At 41.3% G+C, this 24622-nt stretch overlaps 1 protein-coding gene across 5 annotated transcripts in view; it reads left to right on the forward strand.

Moving 5' to 3' along the window:
- unc13a (unc-13 homolog A (C. elegans)) overlaps positions 1-24622 on the forward strand; it is a 47023-nt gene that overhangs the window by 18091 nt on the left and 4310 nt on the right. For 2 of the 5 annotated variants that reach the window (XM_071487523.1, XM_071487525.1), the window contains 27 exons: positions 317-363; positions 559-637; positions 2544-2618; positions 2719-2938; positions 3941-4168; positions 4441-4582; positions 5091-5260; positions 5415-5530; positions 6710-6873; positions 6973-7126; positions 7359-7427; positions 7762-7851; positions 8073-8207; positions 9892-10025; positions 10226-10311; positions 11457-11583; positions 11725-11821; positions 12629-12772; positions 12934-13011; positions 13260-13337; positions 13485-13573; positions 13717-13863; positions 14451-14574; positions 18315-18344; positions 19666-19722; positions 19834-19914; positions 20935-21082. In XM_071487523.1, coding sequence (XP_071343624.1) covers positions 317-363; positions 559-637; positions 2544-2618; positions 2719-2938; positions 3941-4168; positions 4441-4582; positions 5091-5260; positions 5415-5530; positions 6710-6873; positions 6973-7126; positions 7359-7427; positions 7762-7851; positions 8073-8207; positions 9892-10025; positions 10226-10311; positions 11457-11583; positions 11725-11821; positions 12629-12772; positions 12934-13011; positions 13260-13337; positions 13485-13573; positions 13717-13863; positions 14451-14574; positions 18315-18344; positions 19666-19722; positions 19834-19914; positions 20935-21082 — 3109 coding nt within the window. Of the gene's footprint in view, positions 1-316; positions 364-558; positions 638-2543; positions 2619-2718; positions 2939-3940; positions 4169-4440; positions 4583-5090; positions 5261-5414; positions 5531-6709; positions 6874-6972; positions 7127-7358; positions 7428-7761; positions 7852-8072; positions 8208-9891; positions 10026-10225; positions 10312-11456; positions 11584-11724; positions 11822-12628; positions 12773-12933; positions 13012-13259; positions 13338-13484; positions 13574-13716; positions 13864-14450; positions 14575-18314; positions 18345-19665; positions 19723-19833; positions 19915-20934; positions 21083-21844; positions 21902-24622 lie in introns of all 5 variants that reach the window. The other 3 variants (XM_071487524.1, XM_071487526.1, XM_071487522.1) reach the window with 2 other exon arrangements.

Consider the following 24622-nt stretch of genomic DNA (forward strand, 5'->3'; position numbering starts at 1 on the left):
AAGACACAACTCAGCCATACCACTTTCCTCATCTCCCCTTTTTCTTTCTATCTCCCACTGGTACCACTGTTGTATAATTCATTTGTGAGTTCTGGGAACACTTTCCGTTATTGTGGCAACAGCTACATGTGAAACCCACCATGAAATATTGCTTTTTGCCAAGGAACACCGTGCAATATCTCTCGATTTAGTTTTTCTCAGTATAAAGGACAATATATTTACAGCGCTATAAAATGCTATGATTCCCATTTTTCCAACCACAGCTCTAATGGCACCCTGCTTGCCTTTCTTTCTCATCTCATCTCTCTCTCCACAGGCCCGAGGAGAAAGTGTCGGCATCGCCTCTCTGCTTTTATCAGCAGGGTAAGTAACCATGACGCTGTTACTACTACGGTCATTGAAAATCTATAACTTCCCAACCCAAAGCCAAGCCCATGGTCTTAATGTTTTAATTCATTTATTGTCTAATTGAGTTGTTCTTCTCCACATTCAAGTTAACAACTATAGCTACAAAAATAAGGGATGTCGAATCCTTTTATGTGCATGTTTTGTCTCCAGGATGGGTGGCGCTCTGTATAGCATTGACAGCATGCCAGACCTCAGGAAGAGGAAAGCTATGCCTCTGGTCAGAGATCTGGTGAGTTTCTGTGCTAATCTCTTTATATTCCCTGACTAAAGTGTCTCACATCTGCCTGGTCCATCTATCACTCAGCCCAGCAGTCAGCCCTCCCAACTACACACATATATAGATACTCCTGTTCTGTTTATGTTCTGACTCTCTGCTTTCTTTTTGTTGTTTTCTTTATCTCTCTATTGTTCTTTTCTTAAGTTCTCCAGCACTTTCCTCCTCTTCCTCTTTGTCGTTTAGCACACTGCACTACATCCACTGGGCTTACAGACAATACATTTTCCTGCTGTTACAGCAGCTGCAGGGCTGAGAGGACACTAGGAAGGTCATAGGTTTCCACTGACTGACACTGATGTCTTCCAGATGCTGTCATATAACAGACCTTTTCATAACCCCACCCTGCCATTGTCGCCATGCTTCCTTGCTACTGCTTCATTAGTGACACAACTATGAAAACTATAAATCCACAGGAGGAACCTGTAACTCACATGTACAAGTCACTTCTGTCTTTGTTTGAGTGTCTTATCACCAATCTAAAATTTCTACCATTCTTAAAATGACAGGAGGCTCAAATTCTACTAGCAAGTACACGTTGATACACATCAAACTCAGGATCTGTATCTGTGCCATTTCTTTCTTTTCAGAAAGAAAACAAAGGAACACTTTGGCATTTGCAAATACACTTGTTTTCTTACTCGCTGAGAGTTTGAAGAGAAGATTGTTGCTATTCTCCTTTCCGTCCATTCAGGATATGAAGCTACATCCAGCAGCTGGTTAGCCGAGCTTGGCATTAAGACTGGAGACAGGGTAAAGCAGCTAACTTGGCCAACCCCCCATAAAACCTCAACTTGTCATTTTTACATGTTGATTTTTGTATTGATGAAACTATTGAAATATTATGTAATACCCAATGAGCTTTAGAGGTGCTGGTAGGTGGATTTTATTACCTTCAGGCATAACCAGGCGAGGTGCGACGTTTCCAGTCTTTGTGCTAACTGCCTATAGCCTCATATTTACCGCACAGCCATGAGAGTGGCTTCAATCTTCTCATCTTGCTCTTGGCAGGTATAACAAATAAGTATTTTTCCCATTATGTTAAACTGCTGCCTTAATACAAAAATACATAGTGCAGTGGAGGCAACAGAAGGTAGTCTGGAAAAAGGGCAGCAATTTGGCTCTTAAAATCAACTGCCAGGCAAAGCTCAGTCTGCCATTTTCCTAAACACACCGTCCAAGCGTTACCACACATAATCTCAGATGACTGTCTTCATTAATAAATGCTGCTGTCACACAGCAACAGCCACTGGGCAGTGACAGACAGTTACAAGCAGGTGCACCTATGTTTCTCTCTCTCTCACACACACAACTCACTCAACATGTCAGTGAGTGTGTCAGATAATTGATCACACAGGGTGGGGATCTGAGCCGTGATCACAGGCTATTTCATTCAGATACTCGAGTCTTGTTGTTAGCTGTCAGTGCCTCGCCCTTCAAGTCTCATCGGTCACATCTGACTGTAGATTCACCTTGCACCCCCCCCACACTTTCTTGTTAAATCACAAAGACAGCAAATGCAGAATAAATACATCAGCTTCTCAACATCTCTGGCATCTTTAATGCTCTGTGGAAATTCTTTCCTCTTTTTTTGCGTTTGTGCTAATATTAAATCTCTCCCTTCTTTCTCCCACCTTCACTTCATTGCCACAGGCTATGGTAAGTAACACTCACTAAGTATCACTTTAAATTCTTCAGCTGTCACCTCCAGCTTGTTGTAACTATTCAGGAAAACATTGCCAGACAGACTGTAATAATGCACATCGTCTCATAGGTTGCACTGAGATTTGATTAAAAAAAAAAAAAAACATATTAAAGTGGGAGCTGAGAGAAATGACCCCTTCTCTATCCTGTCACTCAGTCTTTGGTCCAGAACTCCAGGAAAGCAGGTATCACCTCGGCCCTGACGTCCAGCACCCTGCATAATGAAGAACTGGTCAGTGCTCACTTTCACTATTTGATTGTAATATTTCACATCACATTAAAAAGCTTTTAACTCTTCTGACCCTGCACTTTTCTCCTCTGTACCTCTGTAGAAGAGTCATGTCTATAAGAAGACCCTTCAGGCCCTCATATATCCCATCTCCTGTACCACCCCGCATAATTTTGAGGTGTGGACGGCCACCACCCCCACTTACTGCTACGAGTGTGAGGGACTGCTGTGGGGTATTGCTCGCCAGGGCATGCGCTGTACCGAGTGTGGAGTCAAATGCCACGAAAAGTGCCAAGATCTACTTAATGCTGACTGTCTGCAAAGTAAGAGAAATGTTTTAAAACATTATCTCCATTTTAGCCCCTAAGGCACTGAGCTAGAGACTAGATTAAGAATATGATGAGTTAATTTAAATTTCGCAATCCAGAGTATGTTTATCTATATGTTTATCTTCATAACTATAGACATCAAGGATAAATGAGGATGTATACTGAAGGCTGTAAATGTATTAGGAGATATATATGAAGTCATCTAAGGTGAATTACAAAAACAAAACCTTATTTTGCTCAAATTGGCTTCTGTAAATCATTGTTTTTATTCATTGTTTTGTTAATCTACATCAGTTAATGCATTGTTTAAAGGAGTAGTCTGAGTTGGATGAGAAGATTTATACCACTCTAATGTCTGCATGATAAATATGAGCAGCTGGTTATCTAGCTTCTACTTACATTTAGTAAGTAGAACAATAGTGTCCCACAGTTTCCAGTGTTTATGCTAAGCTAAACAAACTGGCTGCTATTTAGGATGCTAACATAGAATATAAAATATTTACAAGAGCTTACTATTTGGTGTCTTTGTTTTAGACATCTTTCTGTGTCAGTGTTGCTTTTTCATTAATAGAGTAAACTATCTCGTCCATCTATTTTCTCTTATCTCTATATGTCATTGCCAACCTCCTCTTCCTCCTCCCCTCACTCCTACTTTCTTACTTTCCTTGTTTTCTTGAGAGGATATTAAAAGCCATTTATCTTTTGTTGTCATCCACCTCTCTTTTCCATCTCTCTTTTACACAGCATTTTATAGCTCCGCAAATGTGCCCACCTCTCATGAAATATAACCAAGTGTCCAGTCTTCTCCTCTGCTCTGAATTAAATTTCCAATTTTCAAATCATTCTCTTATAAGTTGCAGAATGCTATCCTCCAGGCAATAATCTTCTCTGTTATTGTCATCATTAATAACTGTATAGGCCCTAGATTTATCACAGCAAATCATTTTTATATGCTTTTACATATCTAATCCTTCCCTTAATTGTACCACTAACCAGGGGCAGCAGAGAAGAGCTCCAAACATGGTGCAGAGGACCGAACCCAGAACATCATCATGGTTCTTAAGGACCGCATGAAGATCCGCGAGAGGAACAAACCAGAGATCTTTGAACTCATTCAGGAAGTGTTCACTGTCGTCAAGTCCACTCATGTCACCCATATGAAGCAGATCAAACAGAGCGTGCTCGATGGCACCTCTAAATGGTCAGCCAAGATCAGCATCACAGGTGAGAGGGGAGTAGAGTACAGTAGCTTTGAAGGGAAATGGCCAACACTGTCAACATCAAAGTCAGAGGAGACAGAACTTGTCAGGTGTTCGTGTCTATAAAAAGAGACAAGCTGCCGTTTGCATGGAGAGAGCACAGGTGGCGTTTGTGGGGCAATAGAGCAGACGGTCAGATAAGTTAAGAGGCATCTGTTTGCATCCAAACACACACACACATAAACACTCACACACACAGAGTGGCTGACCAGCTTGGCCTTTTTTCCCTCTTGCCAGTGTTGTGTGCCCAGGGACTACAAGCCAAGGATAAAACCGGTTCCAGTGATCCTTATGTCACCGTCCAGGTGGGAAAGACCAAAAAGAGGACCAAGACCATCTACGGGAACCTCAACCCCGTCTGGGAGGAGACATTTAATTTGTGAGTTGAAGAAAAAAAATTTATAAATATAAAAAATCTAAATATTCTTGAAAAAAATATCGAAATCTTTGATAGTTAAGGTTTCAATTAACGATTTTCATTACCTGTTAACATCTTGGTCATTTTTTCCACTAAATCAAGCCCAAGGTGAAATCTTTGCTTGTTTTGGCTAAAAGAACAGTTGAAAAAATATTTGATCTACAATTATATAAAACACAGAGGCTGAAAAAAACAGCAGATGTTTGGCATTTTTTTGCTTGATGAATGACTTAAATTATTGATCAGTGTTGCTGATTATTTTTCCATCAATCCAGCAAACCTTTCAGCTTGTTGTTGAAGTATCGCAAATTTTGTCTGCTCTCTGGTGATGAAATTTATTTAGATTTGTTTGAGGTTAGTTTTTGTGTTTACAATTTCCTATTTAATGACTCAAGATAGTAATCCATCTGGTCATCTTGGCCAACTGTCAGTGTAAACTGTGGCTCATTCTCTGCTTCTGTCTATGTAGTGAGTGTCACAACTCTTCAGATCGGATTAAGGTGCGAGTGTGGGACGAGGACGATGATATTAAGTCTCGTGTGAAGCAGAAGTTCAAGCGGGAGTCAGACGACTTCCTCGGTCAAACCATCATCGAGGTCCGCACTCTGAGTGGAGAGATGGACGTCTGGTACAATCTCGGTCAGTTGAATTTATAGTCCACATCACTCCTACTGCACTAATCCAGTAATCAGCTCTCATGACCCTGCAGTGAGATGACTATTGACACCTGATTGAGACTTTTTTAGCAGTGAGTTTGATAACTGTGTTGCTGTCTGTCTTGTGCTCTTTACAGACAAGCGTACAGACAAATCAGCTGTGTCTGGAGCTATCCGCATGCACATTAACGTAGAGATCAAAGGAGAGGAGACGGTCGCCCCCTATCACGTTCAGTACACCTGTTTGCATGAGGTAAGCTCAGTGTGTGTGTGTGTTTGTATGTTTGAATAGGCAGGAAGTAATAAGATGCATCTATTCAAGAGCTATACTTAAAATACTGATGTGCATTTTCTTGAGAATTTATATCTTTACTCCACTGCTATTACTACTATCTTTGTAAATTTTGGAATTCTTCCTCCACTACATTTATCTATGAAACCTTTTATTGCAAAATAAAAAGAAAGAACCTGCATAATATGTAAAACTTTAAACTACCAAACAAATAGTAAATATCCATGCCAGCAAAAACAAAAACAAGAATATTAAACTATGTTGATGTACTACTAACTTTTACCACTGAAAGGGCCTTTTCTTTTACTTTTGATACTTTAGTCCAGTTTACTGCTGATACTTATTCCTGTGCTCAAAGTACTCTGCAGTAGTAGTCCACTCTGTAGTAGTGTGCAACAGTCAGTTCATTGCACAATATGCACAACATTATGCAGACCATTTATTTGAGGCTCTACAGTCTGTATTATATGTGAACCTGTACACTGCACACTAAGCAGATTAAGCATTTAAATAAAACATATGGATTTATATTACTGTTTCAGCCCTTTGTGTGTGTATGTGTCTGTGCATCTATCTCTGGGCCAAGTCTTCCTAATGAACCGTGCCATACAGGTTAATTTACTTGACTGATGTTCACTTCCATAATGGATCCATTCCAAATTAAACTTAAGTTAATACTCCGTGAAGTTTGCTTAGCTCTGGTAAGGTAAAGACCTCTTCCAACAGCAAAGACATCAGACACATTTCTAGTCTGCGCCGCTCTGTGCAGAGGACTTTGCTGATTGATTTGTAGGCCAATCACATCCTTGTATGGAATCATTACTCGGCCCATTACTCAACAGAGCACATTAGCTGAACCTTAACCGACAAATGACCACTGTTATTGCTGAAGATAAGTGGCCATAAACCACAAAGCCAACTCAGGATGTTTTACAACAGCATAACGCTTTATGGCCGAGTACGAAGACAGCACCTTGTGCTGGCCTCATAATTTAGTTTAATGGCTAGTTTAACCAGCACAGCCATTTAAAGATAAACAGGTTGAGAGGTTGAACTCTGCTTCATTTTTGCACAGTGAAATGTATCTTCCAACATCTCCTTCAATGTTCTTTCTAACTCCTTCATGCTTCCTCTCTGTAGAACCTTTTCCACTATGTGACAGACATCCAGAACAACGGTGTGGTAAAGATCCCTGATGCCAAAGGGGATGATGCATGGAAGGTTTACTTTGAGGAGACTCCCCAGGAGATTGTGGATGAGTTTGCCATGCGTTATGGAGTGGAGTCCATCTACCAGGCAATGACGTATGTTACTGTCAGAAACCCGCTGGTTTGCATGCATCAAAGCTCTCTGTAAGCTGTTAGTATCCAGTGTTTGTTTACATGTCTGTCCATCATTTGCAGCCACTTTGCCTGCCTGTCATCTAAGTACATGTGCCCAGGTGTGCCGGCAGTAATGAGCACCCTGCTGGCTAACATCAATGCCTACTACGCCCACACCACCCAGGCAACTAACAACGTCTCTGCCTCTGACCGCTTTGCTGCTTCTAACTTTGGGGTGAGTCACTGCAGAAACAGGAAATTCAACAGCTGGCACAGTTCTGTTCATCAAATAGTTTCTTTCTCCCAAATTTATCCAAAAACCACAATAACATAACTCCTGTGCTTACTGAACACTTATTTGTCATGGTGCTAAATTTCTGGATCTTCATATATAACGCAGTGTAGTGTGTCTGCTATATGTTTAATAATGTTAAAATCTCTTATCATATGTGTTGTAATACCCACAGAAAGAGCGATTTGTCAAGCTTCTAGATCAGCTGCACAACTCTCTGAGGATCGACCTGTCCATGTACCGAGTAAGATGTATCTCCATCTCACTGTTTATACTCATGTGTTATCTTCTATAATATCTGTTATACTTCTCTTCCTCCTGATTCTCTTTGTAAGGAACAGTAAAACAAAGCAGTCGGATGTGTTAATTAGAGTGACAGCTCCTCTGAAACACGCATAGACACATTCGTCAAACACTGCACACCCACACAGTAACAAGTGTAAGGGTTTGGTGGTAGTGGAAATTGTGTGACTGTGCCGGATCTTGCCCATGGACACAAAAAACACACTGGACAAAGATGGGTGTGATATCATCTGCTGCTGCTGGCAAACTGTTTTTTTTTTTTTGTCTGACTGCAGAACAACTTCCCAGCCAGCAGTCCTGAGAGGCTGCAGGACCTCAAGTCCACAGTGGACCTCCTCACCAGTATCACCTTCTTCAGAATGAAGGTACAGTCCCGTCTTCTCCCACTTTCCTCCAGAGACTTATTGGTTGTCAACTGTGTTTCATGTACTCATGAACTTTATTCACAGTTTCCTCAGGAGTATTCTTACAAAGTATTCTTTGTCACCAAGAACACGCTAAAACCGTTCTTAAACGCCATAATCTGGTGAATTAATGAGGCACTTGTTTAGTTGAACTGTCTCTCTCCCTCTCTGTGTGTGTTCAGGTTCAAGAACTTCAGTCTCCACCCAGAGCCAGTCAGGTAGTGAAGGATTGTGTCAAAGCCTGTCTCAACTCCACCTACGAGTACATCTTTAATAACTGTCATGAGCTCTACAGCCGCGAGTATCAGACAGACCCGGTAAGAAACAGCAACGAACTGGATGTCTGTGTAGGTGTGAGTGAAAGTTACTCTCTCTCTCTCTCTGTCTCTCTGTCTCTCTCTCTCTCTCTCTCTCTCTCTCTTTCTCTCTCTCTTTCTCTTCATCAAAATTTTAAATGACCACAATTAGTGCAATAAGTACAGCATTGCCAAATGTCATTTAAGAATAATAATTTGTGTAAGTGTAAGAAAATAAGAGACACACAAATGGCTAGCACATTGCTGCATAGTGCACTATAATAAAAAAACAAGTTATCACAAACAATTTAAGAAAAAAAAAGAAATACTTGATCAAAAAGACAGGGAAGATTTTTAGGGAGCTCAGTATTTCTTAATGTGTTGTTCTGTTGGTTTTCCCTCAGACTGACATCACATTGTGTTTTTTTTTTCCCTGAGTAAATTTTTTAGATGTTAGTATGTGTCAAATACTCTGTGTTTGAGATTTCTTTTGGTAAATAAAACTTTTTTCTAAAGCTCTAAAGGCTACACTATAGCAAGAAGTGTTGCTCTGTCTCTACCTCTGGATGTTGGCAGCATAGACCCAGTCTGTTTTCTCTGGGTTGCCAGGTTTGTCTATGGACTTATGGTCTGCTTGGTGCTAGACATTATTGGAATTAACTTTTCTGTTGCAAATGTCCAAAGACTGATGTACTTTTCTTTTTCTTTGGCAGTAATTTGGTTCAGAAGAAACAAACAGGATAAACCAGTGTCTAACTCTAAACTCACTGAAAGAGATGATTTAGTAATCATTTCAAACTTGACCAGCGGTTTTCTTCAAGTGAACCTTTGAAGTCCACCCTCTCCGCTTGATTTCTGCATTGTCCTCAGTGATGTGTAAAATGCATTGTGACTCTGGTGTCTGTGCACACACGTACTTTGTGTCTGTGTGTGGAGAGTCCCCATCATCCTCTCAGTCTGAGTAGGCCAGGCTCTTCCATCCATCACTCCTGCACCAGATTTCAACAGGGATTTCTAGAACTTGCTTTGAGTCCTCATTAAAGCACCAGCCCCATTCAGACTCCCTGGTGAATTTCAAATAAGCATTTTTTCCCTTTGAATAAAACATTTCATCCTGAGGGACGTTGCTATATTTTGTTGAAATCTCTGCAAGATCATTCTTCACTTGTCAGCCCCTGCAGGGCTCGGCTTAGTTTTTTTTTTTTTTCTTCCAGCACATCTTCAGCTATTTCAAAGAAGTCGTCCAGACAGTTGACATTCTGTGTCTGTTTAAAGCTGTTTGAGCAGCAAGAGTTGAATATGTATGAATTGTTGAATTAACAACACAGTCAAGAATCCCCTTCAAAAAATTGTCTGTCTGTCTTAGACAATAAAAAAATAACATTAGTAAAACTCAAATTAAGAGTACTGAGTGGTCACACAGTTACACAACTTCACTACTTTTTGGAAGAATTGCCCCTTGGTTATTTTATTAATATGTGACTAGAGGTTTAATATGTGCAGCGTGGCCTAATGTTTATATCATGATGATGAGAATATTGGTCAAAAAACAGACATGCTTTGGCTTTAAAACACTTTGTTTTAGAAGAACACAATTATCTGCAGAGCGTGCAAGTTGATAGTTCTTTTGTTTGCCATATTTTAAAGCAAAGTGACCAGCAGGCAAAAAGAAAAAACCTCTGTGTTCATTTTGTTGTGATTCCAGGCCAAGCAGGGCGCCGTGCCTCCTGAGGAGCAGGGACCAAGCATCAAGAATCTGGACTTCTGGTCAAAACTCATCACACTTATCGTCTCCATCATCGAGGAGGACAAGAACTCCTACACTCCCTGTCTAAACCAGTATGTTTCTGTATTGTCTTTCATCTCTGTGGCCTCTCTTTTTCAAATTTGATCACATTTCCTTATTAATGGTAGTTTACTTCTGCACTGTTTACCCTGTCTCTTCTCTTAATACCTTTTCAGCCGCACTACTAGGCTCTTATCTATTTCCTTTCAAAGTGCATATACAGTAAGCCTTCCTCCTTTTCTCCTCCATCAAGATTTCCCCAGGAGCTGAACGTGGGTAAAATCAGTGCTGAAGTGATGTGGAACCTGTTTGCTCAGGATATGAAATATGCAATGGAGGGTGAGTGCATATAATTGATACTTTGTGCCTTATAAATGACAGAGCCTTGTCAAAGCACTGATTACTTGTTCGATAAATGTAACCACTATAACAGTGATTTTGTGGTTCAAGCACTAGCATTTGCATTTGCACTAATGACCAAACACAGAAGACAATATAGTGCATTTGATCTGCACTTCATAAAGATTATTTAGAGGGTTGAATGGATATTATTACTATACTATTTCCAGTTGTTTAAATGTAAATGCTGTAGATCATTCAAGTGCTTTCATTAGTTTAAATGACATTTATCAGGTCTGTTCAAAATCAGGCTTGGAGATTTTATAGCAATCAAACAATCACAAGTAGCTTTCCTCATCCCATAAAGGGCCAAATTTCATGAGAGCTGGTCAAATGGGTTATGAGCTACAGTTAATTGGCCCAAATGGAGCTCCCTATTAGAAAGACAGATTTTATTGTCCCCAAGCGAGAAATTAAAATCCAGCTCCATTACTATATATGGGGAGTCAAAAAGATTAATTCATAGCAGGGATCTTGTGATTAGAAGGCCATGGCGCTGAGAATGGCCATGGCAGGGGGGACAAAATTTTGGTCAATTTACATATAAAATGGATATTGACAAGTTCTTCATCATTTGTTGAAGAAATACTCAAAGTATCGTACTGATTATGCACAAATTGTTTGATTTATGGTTGGTTTTGTGTTACCAAATGCACAAAGACAACTACATTATTGTGGCAGACATACATATATTTCCCAGTTTAAAAAAAATATCAGAAAATAAATCCTAAATGTCCCTGCTCACATTTTTTGATGAATGAAAAACTGAAAAAGTTAAGTTTTTTTTACAGATTATGCAAAGCCTGAAAGATCCTCAATTTTAGGTTTGATTAATGTTTAATTTTTTCAACAAAATTGTGCGGCCCTCTTTTTGTAATGGGATTAGGCTGTGCTATGATAGCTACGCAAAAGGTGGCTGTGTACTTAAAGCATTGATTATGTTCAACAAGTCCATGAGGATGTGTGTTTGACACTGGGCCGACGCCTCTGTATGCGCAGAGGATCTGTGGTGACTGCAGGTGGACTTAGCTTAAACACGCAGGAGAAACTCAACACGGATTTGTTTCCTTTATTCTTTCCCTCAGAGCATGAAAAAAATCGCTTGTGCAAGAGTGCAGATTACATGAACCTGCACTTCAAGGTCAAGTGGCTGTACAATGAGTACTGCAAAGACCTGCCCTTCTTTAAGAGCAGAGTGCCTGAATATCCTGCGTGAGTAACAGCTTGACCATCACTGTTTTGCAGCCTCATACACAGACATACACATCCCCTGAAAACAGAAAATAAGAATATAGGATTAAATATTTTTTTCCTTGTGTAATTTTGGTGTTCTTGGCTTTCTGCTCTCCGTAGGTGGTTTGAGCCATTTGTTATCCAGTGGTTGGACGAAAACGAGGAAGTGTCTCGGGACTTTCTGCACGGTGCTTTGGAAAGAGACAAAAAAGATGGGGTAAAAGTTTGCAGCTGTTCTTCTCCTTATCTCCCCTTCACCCCTGTGGAAACGCTGAGTTGTTGTTCAGACAGAATTACTGTAATCCATCCTTTGTACTTCCTCTGTCACACTCAAAGTAATCAGCCAAAGTTTCCTCCTCCCTCCCGCGCTGCCTTCCTCACTTCTCCCCTCCTCCCCTGCATTCTTCAAAGGCAGCAACAGAATAATGGACACAGCAGCGCAGACTCACAGCAGAAAGTGTGTTTGGGCTAAGAGGATGTTTCCGTAGAAGTGCTTCGTCGTGTAAAGAGATTCCTCGGAAGTTGAAAGCAGTGCGGATGAGACGTGCATGTGCTTGAGGAGGCAGATAACTCTGTGACAGCAGGATATTGTGAATTAATGGCCTTATTTCAGAGTTTTGACTGCAGGAAAGCTGTTCTCACCTCATTACTCAGACTCTCTGGAAGAGCACCTGCACACTCACCTCTAGCCAATTAGAGACCAGGCACAAACCAGCAGCCAATTACAAGGAGACAGACAAGAGCTCCCCCCTGTCAGCGGATGGCTGTCTAACTGGCAGTGTGGTTGAGGCTCTGTACATGCAGTGAAGGATACCAAAGGTTCAGTTAAATATAGTGTCAAACAGTCTTTCTATATGGCCGCAGGTGCCCAGAGGTCACATCTTGCTATCCTCCCTTGAACCCCAGCTTCTCACCTGTTACCCCTACTCATCCCTTTCCCTTAGTCTTTTCCCTGCCACACCTTCTCCCTGTTTATTTCCTTCCCCAGTTTCTAATTTTCTTGCACATCTTTTCTGCCACACAGTTCCAGGTCACATCAGAACATGCTCTGTTCTCGTGTTCGGTGGTGGACGTGTTTTCCCAGCTCAACCAGAGCTTTGAGATCATCAGGAAGCTAGAGTGTCCAGATCCTCAGATTGTAGGACACTACATGAAGCGATTTGCCAAGGTAGATTCAGAACAATTGCAATTTGCAGTAAAATCATACCTTATAAAATCAATATACAAGAAAGATGTCTTTAAAGACAGTTTTAGTAAAGGCAACATCATTTTTAAACATTATCCCCTGATGACTGATGACCTGTTGCTCTTTCTTGTTTCTGTCTCCAGACCATCAGCAATGTACTTCTCTCCTATGCTGATATAATCTCCAAGTTGTTTGCCAACTATGTCACCATGGAGAAAGTGGTAAGTGGCCAAAGACTTGATGAACCCATTTAGATTCTTGCAGAGGAGTCAGCTCAGCCAACTCTAAACAGTTTTTAACTCTGCTGTTTTTTCCATGCATTAAAATCAGTTGATTCTATGAAACAGTTGTGTTCAGTATATTTGTCTTTCTTTGTAAGCATTGTTTCTTTGAATCCTGCACCATAAGAAGGATGATGCATTTTGAATTTGGAAGTGTTTCAGACAGACATATGCCATCTTGTTCTCAGCCCTGCATCCTGATCAACAACATCCAACAGCTGAGAGTTCAACTGGAGAAGATGTTTGAAGCGATGGGTGGGAAAGATGTAAGTGTTTCCCCCTCTCTGTCCAACCCCCATCTGGTATTATTCACAGGCTAAACTTTATGTGCATGTGTACATTAGTGACTTTATTACTTCCTAATTACTCTAACCAGCTCTGTGTCTGTGTGTGTTTCCCTTTATGTGCTTCAGCTGTGTGTGGAGGCCAGCGATATCCTGAAAGACCTGCAGGTTAAGCTCAACAACGTCATGGATGATCTCAGCAGGGTCTTTGCTGTCAGGTAGAAACTCACCCACACAGTCAGTGCCATCCACACTCACCTCCCTGGAGAGATCTGCACTGCAAACTCCTCAACTCTGTCATTAATGTGATGTATATTTCGACAGTTTTCATTAAAATCTTCCTCTACTTCTTTCTCTGCAGTTTCCAGCCTCATATTGAGGAGAATGTGAAGCAGATGGGAGACATCTTGGCTCAGGTGAAGGGAACGTCAAATGTAGGAAATGCCAGCAGCGTGGCCCAGGATGCTGACAACGTCCTGCAGCCCATCATGGAGTTCCTGGACAGCAAGTGAGGACATCTGCCTTTTAGTGGCAGTCTAAAAGGATTTTTCAGTTTTATAGGCATTTTATTATTCAACCTATTTATGCAAAGTCGTCAAACCTGTGGATGCCTTGTTTTTGTCTCAGCAAAAGTCAAGTTAGCATAATTTAAAATGATGTGTAAATGTGTATGAGGTTAAGTTGCAGCTCAAGGGGAGTTATACCAGCAATCCACACACAGAAGTTTAATATCTGTATGTAATTTCCCCACTTTTGAGAGGGATTTGCACTTAATTTCATCGTCACTTATAGATCTCGTCAAGTTAATGTTATTACTCAACATCCAAACTGTTCATAGAGACATAAAAAAGTTTATTTGACTCTGGATGAGAAGGATAAGTACTGAAATTCCCTAAAGTCTCAGCTTTTGTGCTTTTTATCTTTTTGGTCATGAGGGAATTTTTTTAGCAGCCGCCCATTTCAGTTCCATCTTCTTCTTCTTCTTGTTTTTAAATTACTTTCTCTTCAACAGAACAGTGTTTGCCTTGTTTGGCTGCTTATTATCCATCTCTCCACCCCCACCCCCACCCCCCCACCCCCCACACCTCTTGCCAGCCTGACTTTGTTTGCTAAGATCTGTGAGAAGACTGTGCTGAAACGTGTGTTGAAGGAGTTGTGGAAGCTGGTGATGAACACCATGGAGAAGACCATCGTCCTGCCGCCACTCACAGACCAAACGGTGAGAGCACGCAGACCTACAAACGCACATACAGAGGCATACAACCATGCAAATACACACAATACAAATGCCAAACTACTTATATTAACACTTATACATGACTGTGCACATGCAAACACATAAACACATACACGTGTCCAGAGTCTACTCCAAAAAGCTTATTGATTAATGTGAGTGTGCATGTTCCTGTGGGAAAACGACGTGGAATAGAAAGATTTGAGTATTGTATATGTTCTGCTGATGACCACAGTGTAAGGTAGACAGCAGAGAGCTGATTTACAAAACATGTAACACACATGCGCCTACACATTCACAAACCCACACCTCCAACTGCCAAGGCAGCATCAAAAGAAAAAGGAGGAGGAGGTGGCGAGTGAGGGAAGGGAATAATACAGAGGCAGACATTTTGTGCGTGTTGCGATTCAAGATGGCCCTCGTTTAAAACAAATGCCAGAGGAGGATCAAACTGCTTTTGCATCACATCTACATGGCATCCTATCCACTCCTCAACCCCTGCACACATTATATTCAACATCGCCCCTGGTACCTTCATTCATCCAAGTAAACAAAATGAAACCCTTAAAAAAATAATAATAATAAATAAAAAAATGAAAAGGGAAAGGAGTGCACCATATCATTATAACACCGGCTCATGGCTGCTCTCCAGTTTGTCAGCTAACAATTATTTGGAGCGATTCCTGATTTATGAGTAACGCACAACAGAGTGGCAGAAAATGTTTGCCCGAAGGATCTGGCCCACTTCCAAAAAGACTCATACATTTTGGAAAGCAGCCACTTGTTTTCTTTTGTTTTGGATATATATGTTCTTATTTGTGTTTGGTTATAAACAAAAGAGCCTCATATCACTATTAATAAGGTGATTATTAATCTCTGTTTATCATGTGCAGTGCTCGCCAGTACTGTCTTATCACGACTGGCTCAGCCTCAGATGCCATATGTCTGCAGTTAGCCTCTGTCCAATTGAGCAGAGACAGGAAATACGACCGATAAAGATAGTGAGCTCTGAATGTGTGAAAGAGCCACTTGATCATCTCCAGAAAGCTGTTTCCTCATTTGAAATTGCTGTTAAAAGCTAAAACACTTCCATAGTATTAAAGTCACTTATTTTCGGACCCTTCTCAGTTGTCAACCCGTCCTTAGTCCAGGCTTTAGACAGGTGTAAATTGGTTCCTCGTCCCTCCAGCCCTGAGGCCCAAACTTGTGTTTTTGATTGATGTGGGGCTCTTTGCAGCTTGACTGACCCTTCTCTCTGGTTGTTGTTGTTGTGATTACTATTACATCCTGCTCCCACCGCTCTCCCTCCACAGATGATTGTAAGTACAGCACTCCTGCGTGTGTGTCTGTCTGTCCGTCCACGGTGGTTGATTCTCTGCTATATGTGGCTGCGATCTTCCCCTGTTTTTTGCCCCACATCACATCCTCTCCCTCCTCACAGCCTCGCCTCTCTGATCTGTCCCATCGCTCTTCTCGTCTCGTCTCTTCTCTTCTCTTCTCTTCTCTTCTCTTCTCTTCTCTTCTCTTCTCTTCTCTTCTCTTCTCTTCTCTTCTCTTCTCTTCTCTTCTCCAACTCTGTCTCTCTTTTGAGAAGACAGAAGCATGGTGCATTCCTGACTGGTTCTGATAGGTCCCACCCCCCTCAACAATCTCCACCAATCAATGCCCCCCTCTTCTGCTGTCTCTTCTTCTCTGAACACTCTCCTCAAACAGGAAGTGGTACTCCTCTCTTGCGCCTAGTGTTGCCTTGTTTCTTCTCATGCATTGTGTCCTTTTACCGGGACTCTGGTGGGGTGACTCTGATCTCTGGGTGGCTTGGTATCCGGTGTCCTGTCCCCACCTCCAGCCCCTCCCCCTTTCTATCCCCCTCAACCGCCCCTCCCCTACCCCACCTTTCTCTCCTGTTTGAACTGTGTCCTGACCACCCCACCCCCCCACTGTGGGTTTGTTGCTTGCATCTGATCTATTTCAACACTGCAGTCTTCTCTCACTATACTATACAACACTGTACTGTACTGTATGTCTCTGCAGACCTGTCATGTTGGTCTGTCCTGGTTTGGTCTCATGTTCTGTCGTCATATGATTATTGTAATGCTGGTATTATGTTGGTAGTCCTGATGTACCGGCTGCTGTTTCTCACCAGAGTTTATTGGTTCTGGTTGATGTTCAGTCAAAATACAAGATGGATTCAATGAACTGTGTGAAAATACTCTGAAGTATTTAAAGCTCTATGTGGTGACTTTTTCAAAGTGAGCTAACCATTACTTTTTATTTTAATGTTTTTGTTGTAGTTGACTCTTATGTATATAGAAAAGCAGTTTGCTTAATTAAGAACCTTAATTGTTGGCTATTTTGATCTGGCACAAAATTGAAGGGCTGAAATGTGTGTTTTTTTTTTATTCTAATGAACAGGAAAGATGTGTTTCTTAGTCAGAAGGTGTGAATTCTGACCAAGTTGGAAAGTCATCACATAGAGCTTTAATTTAATGAATTCCACGATATACTGATATTTTCATTTTTGAGCAGAGGAGTTTAGTATAGGCATTTTGGGAAATACGCTTTTTTGATTTATTGCTGAGAGTTAGATGAGAGGATTGATACTCTCATGTCTGTGCATTACATCGGGTTTGATAATAATAAGTTGTTGCAGGTTTAAGTATAGAGATGCAGCTAGTAGTCGCTTAACTTAGTATCAAGACTGGAAGCAGGAACACCTGGTCTGGCTGTGTCTAAAGCTCAAAAATACATATACCAGCAAAGTCCTGTTTGTTTAATCTGTAGATAAATGGAACAGGAAATGATGGTTTTTACGTGCTGTAACTATTTCTTGGTGATCAGCTGTCAAACACAGTCACTTCCTAGAGTTTGCCATAGGTCTGACACACAACTGCTGTAAAATCAAAACATGTTGTTTTTATGCCTTCGTGCCGGCAACAGCCAGGGCTGGAGGCATATCGTTTTCAGGTTGTCTGTCCATCCATCCGTCCGTAGTTACATTCTGTTGGCGTAAACACACAAGATGTGATGTATTAATTAGTGACCTTTGGTGGCGCTGGTTTGGTGACTGTCTCCGCCCTTCATGCTAAGCTAAGCTAACATAGAAAGACAATTTTCTCATCCAACACTTTGCAAGACAGAGAATAAGTGTATTTCCCAAAATATCAAACTATCTCATTGTCTTATATTTATGTAGTATATCTTATTTAAATGATAGAAAAATATTTATTGCGATGACATTTGATGTCATCATATGTTAAGTTACATTAGGATTTTTACTTTACAGTATAACGTTTGCTTCCTGGTACTGTGTTTTGTTTTTGTTTTGAATAGCATGTAAAAGTGGCCCCAGTATCAGACTACATAGTGTGGTACCATTGCTGTATAGCCTCTCCATAAAATAGCACAGTAATGATCATCAAAATGGATTTGACCACTATGCAGAATAAGCAAATGTCACCTGAATATTTCTGAAGAAGCTTTTTGTCACATCCCTTTACTCCTGTCACATTTTTCTGTGTCTGTTTAAGACAAAAAAACATACTTGTGTTTGGAGAGCAAAACAAATAGCTAACTGAAAGAAGGTGACATCTCTGGCATCCTCAAATTTTGTTTACATTTTGCGAAGCAACATGTGCACTTTTAATTGCGTACTAATCAATCAGAGTGAAGTCAGACTACAGAGACTGGCCACTGCTTGAAGTATTAACCACATGCTGTCTTTCCAGGGGAGGCTGAAGAGTGCTTCTCACAGTGATGTAAGGACTAAACCCCTTCAGATCAATGTGTCTTGTCTCTCTCCTCTATGTCTTCTCTCCGTGTCTCCGTCTCTCTCTCCTTTAGTTCCCCAGTCAAACAAAGCAGTGGAGATATTGATTTTTCACTTGTTTTTACATAACATTCCTCTATAGTGTTGGTTATATGCAGCAAAAATCCCACTATCAGATGCTGTAGCGAGTAGCTACCTGCACTCCCAGCCTCACCACAGGTCACAGGTCATACACTCTAATCTGCATTTGTGCTCAAACACACCACAAACCCCAGGTCAGAGAGTTCATATAATTTAATATGAAAAAAACACACATCATTTTGTATTGTGATGGTCTATCTACATCTACAAGAGAAAAATAGGGCGTGGTTCAATTACAGAAACACATGTCAGAGTGGCTGAGCTCTGTGAGCCAAAGCTACAGGCCAGTGAATGTGAGCCCCTTTACCCAAGGGTTTATGGTGCATTTGAATTTGCTTGTAATTTGGCAACAAAAGGTTCAATCATCTATTACTCCCACATGATCTTGTCACACATTGCTTGCCTGAATCTTAAGTATCTGAAATACAGCTTAAATGACCAGACACAAAACAGTTTCAAAGCTGCATATTTATTTTTCTCTATAGTTCTTATGATATAATGAACCTCCTGTGCACCGATTTGTGTATTTTGTTTCATTTTCTGGCATTACTGTGACGTTTGTGAGATTATTAAAACTTCCACAGGCGGTAGCCACCTACAGTACATTGTAAAACTATATTTCATGTCTAGAGCTGTAACCAAAGATAGGATTTGAAGGAGCAGTCAGTAGCACTCAGTGATATATCCTCTTACCAGAGTATTGCATTAGGTTGGGCTTCCTGTAAATACCTGCGTACACCACAGTGAAACTGCAGAGCTGCTAGGTGTGTCTGTGTGTGTGTGTGTGTGTGTGTGTGTGTGTGCATGTGTGTGTTCCTGAGTGCATAAGTATGTCTACTTTCTTGCCCTTGCCACGAGCTGAACCACTTTCCCTTCTCTTCGTACTGAAATGTCTCAATCTGTGTGTGTGTGGGTGCACAGCGGAGTGTAATGTTTTGGAATAAAACACAGATAAGTATGATAACAGCACTTGAAGGAAAAAGTACCTTGACATCTGTAAAGTGGCTTAGAGTGACTGTTTATGAATGTGTGTGTCAGAAACGTTGCTGTCCTCAGTGTGACACTAAGCCGTTTACTGCTGCCCTGTTTTGTCATGATAATAACGACACTCTTCTCTCTCTGCCTGTCTACCTTTCTTCTTTCTGTCTTTCTCTCTGTGTCTCTTCCAGGGCACTCAGCTCATCTTTAACGCTGCCAAGGAGCTGGGACAGCTGTCCAAGCTGAAGGTACAATATGTTTTTACACCACTGATTCTAATCGCTTAGAAAATATGAGGCGGAGTATACGAATGGACAGATTGTCATTCTGGCCTGTGCTTCTCTCGCTGTTGTCTTCAGGAGCACATGGTCCGTGAGGAGGCCAAGGCACTCACACCTAAGCAGTGCGCTGTGATCGAGCTGGCTCTCGACACCATCAAGGTAGAAAGTCACCTTCATATGTGCATGACAAGTGGAAGAGTAGTAAATCACATATCACGCATATGCTTTTTACCAAGACAAATCTGCTCTGTAGTGTTGTCTACAAGGACGGATTGTAAAACTTTTGTTGCTTTACAGCTCTGTGATTTATTTGTTTAAGTTATCTGTATGTTGGAACATGTGATGTACTGGGAAAAGCATTTTAAGTTACAGCAGAGAGCAAAACCTTCCACTGATTAAATAGATGTAGTAGTTTGTTTCCTCCTGCACTGAGGCTTTAGTGATGTCCCTCACTTGTAAGTCACTTTGGATAAATGTATCTGCCAAATGAGTAAATGTAATTGTAAAATGAGAAAAATTACTATTAACTGCATGGGTGTTTCTATTACATGCAAATAAAATCAGCACCACCAGAGGTAATATACATATTTAATTAATACTTCAATGCCTCTATTGAGCTGTTGCTACATAGACATGAGTGTCAGCAATGATTTTGCAATGTAGGGCTGCAATTAATTATTATTTTACATTGTTTAATCCTATGCCAGTTTCTTTGGGTTTTTTTTTAATCATTTTTATCATTATTCTATAAAACACCTGCAAACAGTGAAAAATGCCCATCACAATTTTACTACAGCACAAGGTGATGACATAAAAAGCTCTTTTTTTGTCCAACGGTCCAAAAGCCAAAAATTTTCAATTCACTATAATGTGAGTCAAGATAAAGCTGCCAATTGTCCCATTTTAGAACTAGGAGCCATCAAATGTTTGGCATTTATGCTTGAAAAATAAGGCTTTATCAATTATCAAAATAGCGTCTGATTTTCTGTAGATCCACTAATCAATTAATCAACTTATCATTACAATTTTAGAAAGCTAACATTGGACATCACAGTATTTCATGCTGTCAGATATCTCTCTTTAATTAAAAAGTACCTTCTTTTCTTCAATAATATTTTGCAGCAGGACATTAATCAACTTCTGTTTTCTTTTTTTTCTGTCTGCCTTTGTGTATGTTAGCAATACTTTCATGCTGGTGGTGTCGGTCTGAAGAAGACTTTCCTAGAGAAGAGTCCTGACCTCCAGTCTCTCCACTACGCCCTCTCCCTCTACACACAGGCCACAGACAAACTCATTAAGACCTTTGTCCAGTCACAGAACACACAAGGTAACCTGATGGTCTTTTCTCTCAGTGACGCTCCTCCCTTTCTCTGTCTGACTTTTGATTCTCTTTACCTTTCAATATCTTCATTTGCTAGATGCAAACTTATTTTCCAATGTTACGTAATTCTCTGATTCAGATCATCATTATATCCCGTTTTTTTTGTTGTGCTCTCCGAGGAGCCACTCTACTCAGTGTCTCCCACTCCTTTGTTGACATTAGGGTTCCCCAAACGCTGAGCTTTATATCCTGAAAATGTCTTGCGTGCTTTGTAGAGCATAAAGCCTGCGGAAACATGTAGACTATTCTTTACATGATCTGACAGCTATTTGCAATGAGAAAAATAAATACCCACCCCCTCTTTTCTCTCGCTCTTTGATTCTGTTGCTCAGCCTCCATCCCACCATCAGATGGCTACAATAACAGCCATCATCTCTGTGGAAGCGCTGATGCTGAGCACCGCTGGTAGAAATGCCATTTGAGTGGATGATCGCTTAAAATTTAATTAGGCAAGATGCCGTGTGGTTTTTGGAGCATACGTGAAGTACCTTTTACTGCAGTAGATCCGTGGCAGCTTGCTGCAGGACCATATTCACACTGCAGATCAGAATAACAAAAAAAGACCTGGTTCAGTAGAAATAACTCATTAGACAAAAGACGTATACATGTTTGTTTGTTTTTCTTCTCTGTAACCTCTGCAAACCTCATCTTTCTACGTGTCTCTCCTTTCTCTGTCTACTCCCTTCTTCTGCCCCGTCTGTGGGTCAGTGTTCGACGGGAAGGGGGTGAGGTTCACCACTAGTGAGGATGTTTACCCAGACAAGGGTATGTGGCACTCAGGCTCAGAGCCTGAGATATCCAGGACTACCAGAAAGCCTCCAGACCAAAGCCCAGCTCTCTCCACCCTCCACCTCCCTCCCCATGTGCATCCTGAAACTCCCCTGCCTGCTCAAACTCATCCCAGCAGACAAGTGCAATGCACAGACTGAACATACTTCCTCTCTTTTTCTTTCTATCTCTGCCTTTTTGCGCACACATACATGCCCACCACAACAATAAGAACATGGACTTTATGCATTCATGCATGTAACATACACACTGATGTCTGTATGTATGGAGCTGCACTGAATACATACGAGATGGACTGTATGTATGAGCAGACACTGAAGCATGATGTGCGGACATCAGACAAAAAGAACAGAAATGCATTAAAGTGTGGAGGAATCCTGATCCAGCATGATGTCACACAGAGAGGCCGGGGGCCGAGCAAGTGTGCGCTTGTGTGTGTGTGTACATGTGGGTGAAAGGCGAGTGACTGAGCAGAGCAATGTGACTGAGTGAGACTGAAGGTTATTGAAGCAGAAGCGCAGTGTATTGTGAAAACAGAGAGGAAATCCTCTCCCCCCACGTTACCGCCCCTCCCGCTGTGTCTGAAGTGAAAGACGCTGATGAAGAGGAGTAGATTAAGAAGACGATGATGGCTGTTGGCTCAGTTTGTCTGGGAGGGTCCTCTGTCCCTGCCTGCTCTGTCATCACACACAAACACAGACAGAGACACAGGCACACACACACACAGAGCTCCCACGTGCAGCGCGGCCCTCCCTGCAGCAATGATGAGAAAAGGGTGCTCAATCCCCCCCCCCCACTCCACAGACTGAGCCAATCAGAGGCAGTCCCTCAGGTCATATGTTCTGATTTCTGTCACTTTAGATTTGTATCAAAAGATTTGACTTTTTCTCACAAACACACACACACGGAGGATGATCCAGGAGCTGTAAGCATTCGGCTAATTTAGTGTCTGTGTATTGACCTCATTTGCTGCTGCACAAGCTCCAGCACACTGACAGTCCTCTAACATGGACGACACTGGAATGGAAAACAGTAATGAGTTAGGTTAAGAGGGACTCTTAAAAATATGATGCATCCCAAGTTGTGTTTTCTTTTTCTTTGGATGTGTTGACTAAATTCCCATTTTTGAAATCTCCATTAGCTAAGTTCAAGTTTTTGAAATTGCAAAATTGAATCTAATTCAAATTTAATAGAGGACAATTCAAAAAGATGCTTTTTGAAGTAAAATATTTCAACACTTTCCATTCAACTGAATATAATTTTGAGAATGAAGTTTCCAGAAGTTTCATAATTAGATATTCAGTGGCTTATAAAATTCATATTTTTATTGTGGTCTTTCTTAGCTTCCATGGTGGAGGTAGATATAGAAAACAAGCCGTCAGCTGCCAGACATCCTTCACTGTAGAAGGGGTTGTAAATTCAATTCCAGGCAGATTTCACCAGAGAGTTTTCCCAACCATATTAGAGTAGATGATCAGAGAAGGATGAATGAGAAAAGCACAGGAATTTATTCCTGTAAACTTGGCTGCTGCTGAAAGAGGACTTTGATCCGTGGTGACTGTCATTCTTACACGCTGCAGGCTAAGAGCTGCATTATTTGTAACTGAAATAATCAAGGACCATTTGTGAATATGCAGTTAAATCAGCTGGTGCTTTAGTGCGATCTCAGCACAAGTTTGAGATTTAACGTCTATTCTGGTGAACATTTGCAATATGGTACAAAATATGCACCTCTGATTGCTGTGCTTGTTTAAGAAGAAAAGCCTGCACTTTCCTGGCAGCATCTTCCTGCGTACCCAGCCAGCAAAGTTTCTTTCTCATCTTTTATGGACGTCCTCCACAGTGTAGACAAGGCCAGATGGATGACTGCTGCTCTCTTTGGTCCTGTTGGCAGCGAGACCAACAATCCCATAATGCTCCCCAGAGAGCTGCATGCCAGGAACACTCTGCCGTCTAACTCCCACAGACACCTTGTTTAGTGGGCGGCTGGTTGAAAACACACGCACACAGGCTGCTGGTCGTCGCCACAAAGATACCGTTGACAGAGCGAAGACACTAATTAAAACATTGAAAATTAATGTCCATCTGTCACCACATCCTTCTGGAGTTGTATGTGGAATTAAACCACTTGTTCACAGCAGCAGCACAAAACCACACTGAGACACTGAGGAAAAATCTGTCCACCATCTCCCTCCCAGACAAAAGAGTTGGAGCCTGAGTGGAGCCATCTAGAAAGGTCATGCTCCTCTTCTCTCTAAAACAGCCCTGCAGCTAAAAGTATAGAACCCAGGACCCCAAAACCTGAATCGGGCCCTCGTCCAGAGTTGAGCTATTTTGTGTAAATGGTGCACACATAGACTAACTTAAATATATGTGGTATTTTGGCTTAAAAGATAATACTCAGATTAGCTCCATCTGCGTTCCTAGTTATATTATCTAGAACTTTATGAATAAAATTTGTGTTGTCCAAACACGTCCCTCTTCACACTGTACAGCTTTATTTTGTGAGCTGGGTAAATCTGAGAGGTTAAACTACTCTCTCCTATTAGCTCCTTCCCCTCTCTTGTCCCTCCTCCTACCATGCTTGGGTAAATGTCTTTACCGAGGAATGGGTGTGTCCACTTGTCCAGATCCATCTGAGCATGTCCCAACCTGATCTGTGTTGGGGGAAGCACACTGTCAGTTTCTCAGCCTCTC

Source organism: Trachinotus anak, unplaced genomic scaffold (assembly GCF_046630095.1).
Source record: "Trachinotus anak isolate AG129_WGS33_773 ecotype Australia unplaced genomic scaffold, CSIRO_AGI_Tana_v1 ptg000010l, whole genome shotgun sequence".
Lineage (NCBI taxonomy): Eukaryota > Metazoa > Chordata > Actinopteri > Carangiformes > Carangidae > Trachinotus > Trachinotus anak.